Raw genomic sequence first — 10,157 nt, 5'->3', positions numbered from 1 at the left:
CCCGAATTTTTTTAAAGAGCCCTTAAAATATAGGCCCATTTCAATTAAACCTATCTGTTGTTAATTTGGTTCTCCTATAAGTTGCCTCGTTCATCTTTCACGCCAAACCCTAGTTCAGCCGCTCTGAGAGCATTTTATAATTTCAACCTTCTGCTGCAGGCTGTTCTACTAGCAGTGTCTATCGGAGACGATGAAGGTAGCTTTTTCGTCCTCTCTTCTATTAGATTCTCTTTGTGGCTTATCATCACTGTGTTATTTCCTTTGCTCATTCGATTTCGTTTGTGTTTGCAGTTCAACATCGCAAATCCGACTACTGGTTGCCAGAAGAAGCTCGAGATCGATGACGACCAAAAGCTGTAAGATCTCTTTGATTTCTGTAACATTTCGACTTCATTTTCTTACGGATGTTGTGATTCGTGATTGATTTGAGATTGAGTGAACTGTGTGAAATATCTGCTTCGAGGTTCGTAATTTTCATTTGTTCCAAACCTTTGAATCGTAGGATAGTTGCAATCTCACATGGCTATAGAATCTGTTTATTACCTGATGCGACATTGGAACCTCTGATCTTTTCTGTGTTTTTTTGTTCTGGACATATTCGTTAATTAGTTCCGAATCAATATGGCTGATTTGGGTAAAGGTTATTGAGTTTCATTTTTGTTGATTGATGCAGCCGTGCTTTTTTCGACAAGAGGCTCTCTCAGGAAGTTAGCGGAGATGCTCTTGGCGAGGTGCAGTTTCTCCTCCTTGTTCAGTATTTGTTTTTTTTCTTAATTTGTTTTTGAGTTTTCAGTTTACTGATTGGGATTGTTGTGTTTTGAGGTATTTGTAGGAATTCAAGGGATACGTATTCAAGATCATGGGAGGTTGTGACAAGCAAGGTTTCCCAATGAAACAGGGAGTTCTGACACCTGGTCGTGTTCGCCTTTTGCTTCACAGAGGTACGTTACTCAACCTTAATTGACCGACTTATACACCTTGTTCAGTTTCTGTTTTTCATCAATCTGTTGTATTTATGTAATCTGGTTTGTGTGATTAGGTACCCCTTGTTTCAGAGGACACGGAAGGAGGACTGGTGAGAGGAGAAGAAAGTCAGTCCGTGGTTGCATTGTCAGCCCTGACCTCTCTGTCCTTAACTTGGTCATTGTGAAGAAGGGTGAAAACGATCTTCCAGGGCTTACCGACACTGAGAAGCCAAGGATGAGAGGTCCCAAGAGGGCATCAAAGATCCGCAAGTTGTTTAACCTTGGAAAGGATGATGATGTTAGGAAGTACGTTAACACTTACCGCCGTACCTTCACAAACAAGAAGGGTAAGGAAATAAAACAGATTCACTTTAGTTTTACTATGATTGAAAACTGGTCATATAAGATTGAAGATTTACTAAAATCTTTTTACTTGTGCAGGCAAGGAGGTTAGCAAGGCTCCCAAGATCCAGAGGCTTGTGACTCCATTGACTCTCCAGAGGAAGAGAGCTAGAATTGCTGACAAGAAGAAGAAAATCGCCAAGGCTAACTCTGATGCAGCTGAATACCAGAAGCTTCTTGCCTCCAGACTTAAGGAGCAGCGTGATCGCCGTAGTGAAAGTTTGGCTAAGAAGAGGTCTAGACTCTCTTCTGCTCCTGCTAAGCCCGTTGCTGCTTAAAGTCCCCAATATTAAGAGATTTTCATTTTCCCTCTAGTTTGTTTCTGGTCGTACTTAAGTTGCTCCACAGACATGAGAACTCCATTTTGAACGCTATTTTTGGTTTCTTCTTTGTGTTAACTTTTTAAGCCTGTTTTATTATAGCAAAGTTTTGAACCTATTTTTTAGTACGTGTTTGCTATAGTTATGATCTAATTTATGATCACGTATATTGGTTACGTTAGATTCTTCAATCTTTGATAACCCGATCTCCCATCAGAAAACCAAAATAGATCAGACATGGCTTTAATCGAGAATCTAAACGATTTGAACCAAAACCAAATTCAATCTCTATTAAAAAGCTTCTCTAGTAACCTCAACACAAAATATGGCCCTTAATTTGGTTATAACAGGGAGAAATGTGAATTATAGAAGTTGAACAGGGTGGTCTAAGTGTTACAACACAATCTACTCTTAGTTGGAATCACCTGACCAGGACCTGGAACAATATCAATCTTCTTACCAGCAAGCGATGCAGGATCACCATTATTATCACCTTGTCCTTCACCAGCAACAAGGCTTTTCTTGTTGACAAAATTGAAAATCTCAGTCAAAACAGTGGAGAAAGCACTCTCGACGTTGACTGCGTTTAGAGCCGAAGTCTCCAAGAAGAAAAGACCTTCTTTCTCAGCAAACTCTTTAGCATCTTCCATAGAAATCGCACGTTGATCCTCAAGATCAGACTTGTTCCCGACGAGTATAATCACAATGTTCTTGTCTGCGTGATTCCGCAATTCCTCAAGCCACCTTGGGATATGATCAAACGTCTGACGTCTACTCACGTCGTAAACAAGCATCGCCCCAACCGCTCCTCTGTAATACGCACTCGTCACCGCTCTATACCTAATACGACACCGTTTTGCACATCAATAGTTTGAAATTTTGGAATCTGAAGTATCAGAGATTCGAATCTAGGAGAGATCTAAGTTCAATCGAGCGGCGGATTCAGCTGTTGCAAAAAAAAAATGGAAAGCGAAAAGCTATGGAGATTATTACCGTTCTTGGCCAGCGGTGTCCCAGATCTGAGCTTTGACACTCTTGTGGTCCATAACAAGTGTACGAGTTTGAAACTCGACGCCGATGGTAGCTTTGGAATCTAAGCTGAACTCGTTTCTCGCGTACCGAGACAGTATTTGAGATTTCCCAACTCCAGAGTCTCCGATTAGGACCAGCTTGAAGACGTAGTCAATCTTCTGCGACGGGTCTCCGTAACCACCTCCACTCGTCATCTTCGCTTGAAACCTTTAACCCCACTGTTTTTTCAACAATGGTGAAGTAAAAAGACGGAAGAAGAGGAAACTTTATAAGCGGTGATCAGGTGCGGTCAAGCCTTTGTTTACTCAATGTCAGACGCATGTTTTCCGGTGATATATAATAATTAGGGATGTTAAAATCGGGTAAAACCCAAGTGGGTACCCGAAACCTGTATAAATTGTAGAGTTTTCGGACCTGTTTTTTAGTCAGAAAAAAAAGGGTAAAAAACGGGCGGGTACCCAAATATAATGGTTTTTCATGGGTTTACCCTATAAGGTTATGGGTACCCATCGGGTTTTTTTTTCTTAAATCTTTTTTAACAAAACGACACTGTATCTCACATAACCATACTCTGCTTCTACTCGATCAGAGAGACGATAAAGACCGTGTTCTCTTCAGGTCCTCTCTGTCTATGATCAGAGTCAGAGATTCACAATAACCCTCTCTCGTGACCCTCTCATCACCTCCGCATCAAGCCCCTTTCCGGCGTTAAGCTCTGTTTCAACTTGGGTTCTTAGTTCTCATCACCTCCGCGGCTCCGCATCAGGTCCCTTTCCGGCATTAAGGAAGCAGGTACGACTCTGGGTTGGTTTTAAATTACAGCCTTTGATTTTGGGTGGAATCAAGTTTCAATTTTGGCTGGTGCAAAGAGTTAAAAACGAAGATAAAGAGTTACTGAAAATTTTTCCCTGTGTTCGTTAAAAATTTGATTTTTTGATTTCTGTGAGTTTCAATTTCTAATTATATTATTATTAATAATAATATAATTAGAAATTCTAACAAATTACGAGGTCCGGAATTGAAATATTAAATGTAATGGCGTAAGCCCATTTTAAAGTGAAAAGCCCAAAAGAAGGATAGTTAAAATCTATTTAAATAAAGGACTTTGTATCTTCTTATATGTATCTTCTTAACGTTTGGACTCTTCATTGTCGTAGCTTTAAATTTGATATACTATTTATCAATATTTTACAAATTTAACGGTGATTACGAAATGTTATATTGGATAATATTTTTGATTTTACGATATTTTTTTAAATATTTTTTTGGAGTTAGATGGTGATTTGAAAAGTTAAATTTACTGCACAAATTAAAACCTTTAAATAATATATGTTTATAATTATCATTTTACTTTTTTCTTTATATAATTGCATTTTATGGAGTATGGACTTATATTGAATTTGAATGTGTAATTCATGGAATGGGTATGTAATGTGACTGAATGTATTTTAAAATAAATTCAAATAAATTTGAAATTTATAAAAGATGAAAAGTTATATTTTTAATATTATTAATAAATAATTAATTTGTCCACCATATAAAATTTCTTTTCAGATCTGTCCCTAGCAGCGGTAGTCATAGCCTAGAGGCTAAAGAGATGTTAAAGTAAAACAAAGTGCGTAAGCATATATCGATCATTTCACTCGTATCTTTTTCTATTTTCAGATTAAAGTATATAGATAAATGACAAATTTAATTTTTTAATGTTAATTTTTACATGAAGCATAAATTTGATTTTTAACCACAATTTTCATTACTTGGAAATCCGCAAATTATGTATCAAATCAGATAATGGATTTAACGTTATTATCAAAACGGTATACTTATAGTTGTTAATCAACCACTCAGAAAAAAAAAAAAAATGTTTCATATTTGCAAACAAAAAAAAACTCTAAACCATATAAATTTTTAGCTCTGATGACATAATAAATTGACAAAAATAAGAACACAAAAATGTGTTTTGAAGGAATTATTATTAGACACAAAAAAATTCTTTACCAATTATATTAATTTACATAAAATTAAATAAAATTTCTAGGTTAAAAATAAAAGAAATGTAAATACAATACTAAATTTTCTACACTTAGGGGGTGGTATTGGTTTGAGATTTATGAAGATTTTTGAAGAGTTCAACAAAATCATTAAAAATGAATAAGTGAAAGATTGTTAAAGATTGCTAAAGAGTTTTGTTGATTAGTTTTCTAAAATCTTGTAAAGTCCTCCAAACAATCCCTGTATTTTTATGATACTTTCCATGACTTTATTTTGTAAAGAAAGTGTCTAAAATCATGAACTAATAACATAATAATTGAACTCATTAACAATCCTAGATTCTTTTGTTTTAATTGAATAACAAAATTTTTTTAATGATTTTATAAAAGTCTGAATCCAATAACTCAGATTTGTTAAGATTTTAAATGGCTTTTTACAAATCACAAACTAATAACACTAAATTTTAACAGAGTTTAACAAATCTTGATCTAATAACAACAGATTCTACATAACATTTAAAGTCTTTAAAACTCTTTTCAAATCTTAAACCAATAACCCCACTTATATATTGATAAATCCACAATATTTCCTATTCTCAAATCTCCATATTGATCAGTGCAATGATATACATGATGGATTACATTCAAATTTGGTTCATTTATAAGAAAATCCACGTAGGGGCGCGTACACTTCAGCTCCCCACTTTTTATATTAATGGGCTTTTTTGGCCCATAATGAGACGTCGTCGTTGTCACACTAGACAGTAGACACAATCTGGATCGGTAGGAAAAAATGGAGGAAGAAGAGCACCAGGTTTACGGTGGAGAAATCCCTGAAGTCGGCGAGGTTGATGTTCCCGATCCAGATTTCGATATCTCTGCCGCCGACGATGACGCCGTTAGGGTCTTTTTCGTTCGATTTTGATTTTTGTATTTTCGTCGTGTGTGTATGTTTTTCGTTTGGTGTTTTGATTTTTGTGTGTGGTTATAGGAGCTTGATGAGATGAAGAGGAGATTGAAGGAGATGGAGGATGAGGCTGCTGCGCTGCGCGAGATGCAAGCAAAAGTCGAAACAGAAATGGGAGCTACTACTCAAGGTTCGTTTCTTCAATTTGTTCCTGTGTGATTTGATTTGCTCGAGATACTAGGACGACTCTGTTGATTGTTTCTATCTGTTTTTGTTAATTGTTTCAGATCCAACAAGTGGTATGGCTACAAATCAAGAAGGAAAGGAGGAAGTGGATGCTCGATCTGTTTATGTTGGCAATGTAAGAATGCTTATCTTCTACTTCATTGTTTCACCTAAACGTTCTGTTTAATGCTCATGGCTTTGATCTGTTGCGAATCTTGATGTGGATTAGATTAGGATCGTTTTGAGTAAAGAACTGCTTTCAAAGTGTCTTAGCTTTGTTCTTTATCCCTTGAGAGTTGAGATTATTACCCTTAGAATCAGTATCAAGGTGGTTTCTCTAACTTTTAATGTTGTTAAGTATGATTGTTATCCTTGTATGGTTAAATTTAATCCTGAATTTGGCTGTGTGTTGCTTCTCTTATATGGATGCTTTGCAGCTCTGGTATCATAGTTTGACTCTATGTCCTATATAATCGCAGGGTTGTTCTCGTACCTCAAGTTCTTATAGTACCTCTGGGTTGTCAGCTAGGATTTGTGGTTATCTTGATAGTTTCCTTGTTGTAGTGTTGCGAAATGTCTTTGTAGATTTTGATGATAAAAGCTAAAAAAAAATGAGAAAGTAAAAAAGAGAAAAAAAAATTGAAAGAAAAGGAGATTGAAAAAAAAAAAATGAAAGTAGAAAAAAAATTGCATGAGTTTGAGAGATTACAAAATGGGACTTATTGAGTTGAAAAAAGAGACTATGAGTGAGTTGGGTGGGAGTAGAAAGCAAGATTTCTTCTGTAATACTTGAGGAGGTGGCCTTTGAAGAGCTTGAATCGAGATGCTGTATGCTTTCCAGTCAAGTCCCAAAGCTTATCTCTGCAGAGAAGATACCTCGAGCTCAGGTTTGGTTGTTTTGTAGATTTCGTGAGAGGCTGCAGTTTGAGTCTGGCAGCTTATTATTTTGTCTCACGCTCTTAAAATTATAAGATTCTCATGATGTTAATGTTCCGCGCACATCTTAGGTTCTAATGTTAGGCATGGAAGATTGCTTTAGGGCATAAGTTTGTCACTAGGCTTCCCTTGGCGAAGTGGTTAACTTATGTATCTTTTAGCTGCAAGATAAATGCTTGTGTGCTATACTGAAACCTCATTTTACATCCTGTAGGTCGATTATGCTTGTACACCTGATGAAGTTCAACTGCATTTCCAAACATGCGGAACAGTCAACCGGGTAACCATTCTGATGGACAAGTTTGGACAACCAAAGGGATTTGCTTATGTGGAGTTTGTTGAAGTCGAAGCCGTGGAAGAAGCTCTGCAACTGAATGAATCAGAGCTACATGGTCGTCAATTGAAGGTGTCTTCTCGTACTAAGTCCGATACTGAAGGAAATGAACAGTTCATTGATCTCAGTCTTCTCTTTTGTTTTCATTCAGGTATCGCCTAAGCGAACCAATGTTCCTGGAATGAAACAGTATCATCCTGGGCGTTTCAACCCTTCAATGGGATACCGCTTTCGCAGACCCTTTGTGCCTCCTTATTTCTATTCCCCATATGGATACGGGTAAGTTTAAATTTTGCGTATTTACCACCAATTACATCTCATATGGCTTTCTCTTCTTCGTCTCATACGACAATGGCTCGTGCAGGAAGGTTCCTAGGTTCAGAAGGCCAATGCGGTACATGCCTTACCAATAGAAACCGTACCGGAATAAGAACCAAAGAAGAATAGCTATGACAGAGATGATGCCTAAAGAATAGAGGTTGTCCCTCCATTTTTATTTTCTTTAGATATGATTATGTGTATGATATTACATTCAGTTTATATCTTTGTTATTGCTTCCTTTCATCCAAAGCTGTTTTGAAATATTGTTTTGCATGAGTGTGATCATCTTAAAGCGTATATAGCATGTTTTTCCATTTTCCAATACTCGATGTCTCGATCAATAAAAGTAGTTGACATTGGTTTGAATATAGTTAGAGAAATGTCAGTTGATTCGAGATTTTTTGGTGATGATGAAATTATTTAAAACTTGTGGTTTTTTTTTTTTTTTTTGACCTCATTTAAAACTTGTGGTTAAAAATCGGTAATCTGAAAGTGAAAAAATTATGAAGTGGTAAGTTTTTTTATCTGTTAATCGGTAATCTAGTTGTTTTATATTGGGCTCGGGCCCATAAATAAAGAGACGATGCCGTTTTAGTTGACAGTTGGTTACCTTGATTTAGAAAAAATGGGGACGTGAAGTGTACGCGCGCCTATATGGATTTTCATATAAATGAACCAAATTTGAATGTAATCATGTATATCATGCACTGATCAATATGGTGATCTGAGAATAGGAAATATTGTGGATTTGTCAATATATAAGTTTAGAAAATTTAGTATTATATTTACGTTTATTATATTTTAACCTAGAAATTTTATTTATTTCAATGTAAATTAATGTAATTGGTAAAGAAGTTTTATGTGTCTAATAATAATTCCTTCAAAACACATTTTTGTGTTCTTATTTTTATCAATTTATTATGTTACCAAATTTATATGGTTTAGAGTTTTTTTTTGTTTGCAAATATGAAATATCTTTTTTTTTTTCTTTTTAAGTGGTTGATTAACAACTATAAGTGTACAGTTTTGGTAATGACATTACTTAAGGATATATAAAATTTCTTTGTGTAAAAAGAAAAATTACAGTTTTGGTAATACTGTAATGTTAAATCATTATCTGATTTGATACATAATTTGCGGATTTCCTACTAAAGAAAATTGTGGTTAAAAATCGAGTTTATACTTCATGTAAAAAATAATATTAAAAAGATTAAATTTGTCATTTATATATATTTTAACCTGAAAATGAAAAAGGATGGGAGTAAAGTGATCGGTCATGCCAACGGTATGGATTTGTTATAAATTAACAAACCAGTTTCACAGTCTCACTTACTCTTTCATATTTTTTTCAATTTTTATAGCCTCTTCGCCGTCTCCAATCACCGCCAAATTCTCTAACCGCAATTACTCTTAACACCATCGCTTTCTGTTCACATCTCAACACGTAGAGGTCATCCCTCCATTTCGAGGTTTAATTATCAATATGACTTTGACTGTCGTGCACCTAAACTTCTCCTTGAATCGATCATGTAAGGATGAGATTATAAGCCTTTTTCTTCTTCTTTAGATATGATTAAGTTTTTGATATTACTTCCAGTTTATATTTTTGGTATTGGTTCCTTTCATCCAACCTGGCTAATGAAGTAAACCGAAAAATCCTCCATGACTCAGGCACATGCAACACCCATAAATTTATTACACGGTAACTAAACTGGCTTGTATAAATCTTAATTACTGAATCATATTAATTAATTGAATTATACTAGCAAGTTGAAAAAGACCATATTTATTAAAAATGAAGTGAAGTGATCAACCATATTTGCGCTCTATTAAAAATGTGTAAAAAAGTTAAAAAAAATTCTTTATGAAACAGCAAATTTAAACTGGAACCTTTTTGACAAAAACAAAAAAAAAACTTTTGAACCTTAAACTCTTCAGGTCTGTTATGGAGCAGGCCTAACGGGCCTGGGGGGCCTTTCAAAACATCTCTGCGTTTTTTTTTTGGTTTAAAATGAAAATAGTTAGAAATTTTGAGATTGAAAAGTACACGTACCAATCTGTAAAAATTATTAAAGTTAGTGCAACAAAACGAAAATATCTAAAACGTCCTATCCTATAGATATGGTTTTGGGTGTCTCTCTGGTTCGCCAGTAAAATTATGACCACAGACTGAAAAAAATTTAAAAAATGGCGGAAAAGAACAAGTGGTCTCGTGTTTCGACGGCCCCCTGACAGAGTGCACATGTTCGTCGTGTTTCTTGTCTTTCACTTAATGGCCAAAAAACGACCTCTTGACCACAAAAACCATTATTGTGTACAGTACAACAAAGTTATCAAAATATTAACTACTTACTATAATGATATGAAAAACAAATATATAGGTAGTTGTTAGTATCGCTGCATGTGAAGTACTTTTATTCAATAAATTATAAAAATATTTGAAGTGATTGTCGTATCAAATGAGAAATTTTATGTTTAATCCGAACTTTTGAAACATTTTCCGAAATTGGGTGTTATACTAATTTGTATTTTATATTGTAAGCATAATTAATTAATTATTAATGATTCTAGGTGATTTGCATGACAAAATTAGAAAATCCAAATTCAAAAGGATATCTCATATCACTATAGTTTTCTTTCTCGGTTAATATTTAACTGTTTTAATGTTTTAAATTAATAATAGTAAATTTAATTTATAAAAATAATTAAATAAATATATATTCC

At 34.7% G+C, this 10,157-nt stretch overlaps 3 protein-coding genes across 8 annotated transcripts; 2 read left to right on the top strand and 1 right to left on the bottom strand.

Moving 5' to 3' along the window:
- The first annotated feature begins 109 nt into the window (after positions 1-109).
- Positions 110-1,805, top strand: LOC104769240 (small ribosomal subunit protein eS6y). Its single transcript, XM_087505526.1, has 6 exons — positions 110-196; positions 292-356; positions 674-731; positions 833-941; positions 1,040-1,312; positions 1,407-1,805. The coding sequence occupies exons 1-6, from the start codon at positions 191-193 to the stop codon at positions 1,643-1,645; spliced, it is 750 nt and encodes a 249-aa protein (XP_087361652.1). The 5' UTR covers positions 110-190; the 3' UTR covers positions 1,646-1,805.
- A 145-nt stretch (positions 1,806-1,950) lies between these two features.
- On the bottom strand, positions 1,951-3,176 carry LOC104769239 (ras-related protein RABA4a). 2 transcript variants are annotated; one of them, XM_010493400.3, is made up of 2 exons: positions 2,681-3,176; positions 1,951-2,527 (listed from the first exon to the last, which is right to left on the bottom strand). In XM_010493400.3, exons 1-2 carry the CDS (start codon positions 2,911-2,913, stop codon positions 2,074-2,076), a joined length of 687 nt encoding a protein of 228 aa, XP_010491702.1. In that variant the 5' UTR covers positions 2,914-3,176; the 3' UTR covers positions 1,951-2,073. The 2 variants fall into 2 exon arrangements, with proteins under 2 accessions (XP_010491702.1, XP_087361653.1); XM_087505527.1 differs by having other exon boundaries at positions 1,951-2,521; positions 2,681-3,079.
- A 2,126-nt stretch (positions 3,177-5,302) lies between these two features.
- On the top strand, positions 5,303-7,755 carry LOC104769237 (polyadenylate-binding protein 3). Of its 5 annotated transcripts, none has more exons than XM_010493397.3 (6): positions 5,351-5,614; positions 5,702-5,807; positions 5,905-5,978; positions 6,993-7,184; positions 7,264-7,391; positions 7,477-7,755. In XM_010493397.3, the coding sequence occupies exons 1-6, from the start codon at positions 5,504-5,506 to the stop codon at positions 7,523-7,525; spliced, it is 660 nt and encodes a 219-aa protein (XP_010491699.1). In that variant the 5' UTR covers positions 5,351-5,503; the 3' UTR covers positions 7,526-7,755. The 5 variants fall into 5 exon arrangements, with proteins under 5 accessions (XP_087361654.1, XP_010491699.1, XP_087361655.1 ...); XM_010493398.3 differs by having other exon boundaries at positions 5,403-5,608; XM_087505528.1 differs by lacking the exons at positions 6,993-7,184; positions 7,264-7,391; positions 7,477-7,755 and adding an exon at positions 6,322-6,490 and having other exon boundaries at positions 5,303-5,614.
- Positions 7,756-10,157: the final 2,402 nt, after the last annotated feature.

Source organism: Camelina sativa, chromosome 20 (assembly GCF_030686135.1).
Source record: "Camelina sativa cultivar CO46 ecotype springtype chromosome 20, ASM3068613v1".
Lineage (NCBI taxonomy): Eukaryota > Viridiplantae > Streptophyta > Magnoliopsida > Brassicales > Brassicaceae > Camelina > Camelina sativa.
Note: the sequence above shows the minus strand (reverse complement) of the source record. Positions and strands in the feature narration are given on the sequence as shown.

Bases quoted from the DNA above. Each gene is read 5' to 3' on its own strand.
- LOC104769240 (XM_087505526.1), top strand. The intron at 732-832 runs GTGCAGTTTCTC...AGGTATTTGTAG, and splicing joins GCGGAGATGCTCTTGGCGAG to GAATTCAAGGGATACGTATT. The intron at 1,313-1,406 runs GTAAGGAAATAA...TTACTTGTGCAG, and splicing joins TACCTTCACAAACAAGAAGG to GCAAGGAGGTTAGCAAGGCT.
- LOC104769239 (XM_010493400.3), bottom strand. From the start codon at position 2,913: ATGACGAGTGGAGGTGGTTACGGAGACCCGTCGCAGAAGATTGACTAC. The intron at 2,528-2,680 runs GTAATAATCTCC...GTGTCGTATTAG, and splicing joins GACACCGCTGGCCAAGAACG to GTATAGAGCGGTGACGAGTG.
- LOC104769237 (XM_010493397.3), top strand. From the start codon at position 5,504: ATGGAGGAAGAAGAGCACCAGGTTTACGGTGGAGAAATCCCTGAAGTC. The intron at 5,615-5,701 runs GTCTTTTTCGTT...GTGTGGTTATAG, and splicing joins CCGACGATGACGCCGTTAGG to GAGCTTGATGAGATGAAGAG. The intron at 5,979-6,992 runs GTAAGAATGCTT...TACATCCTGTAG, and splicing joins GATCTGTTTATGTTGGCAAT to GTCGATTATGCTTGTACACC.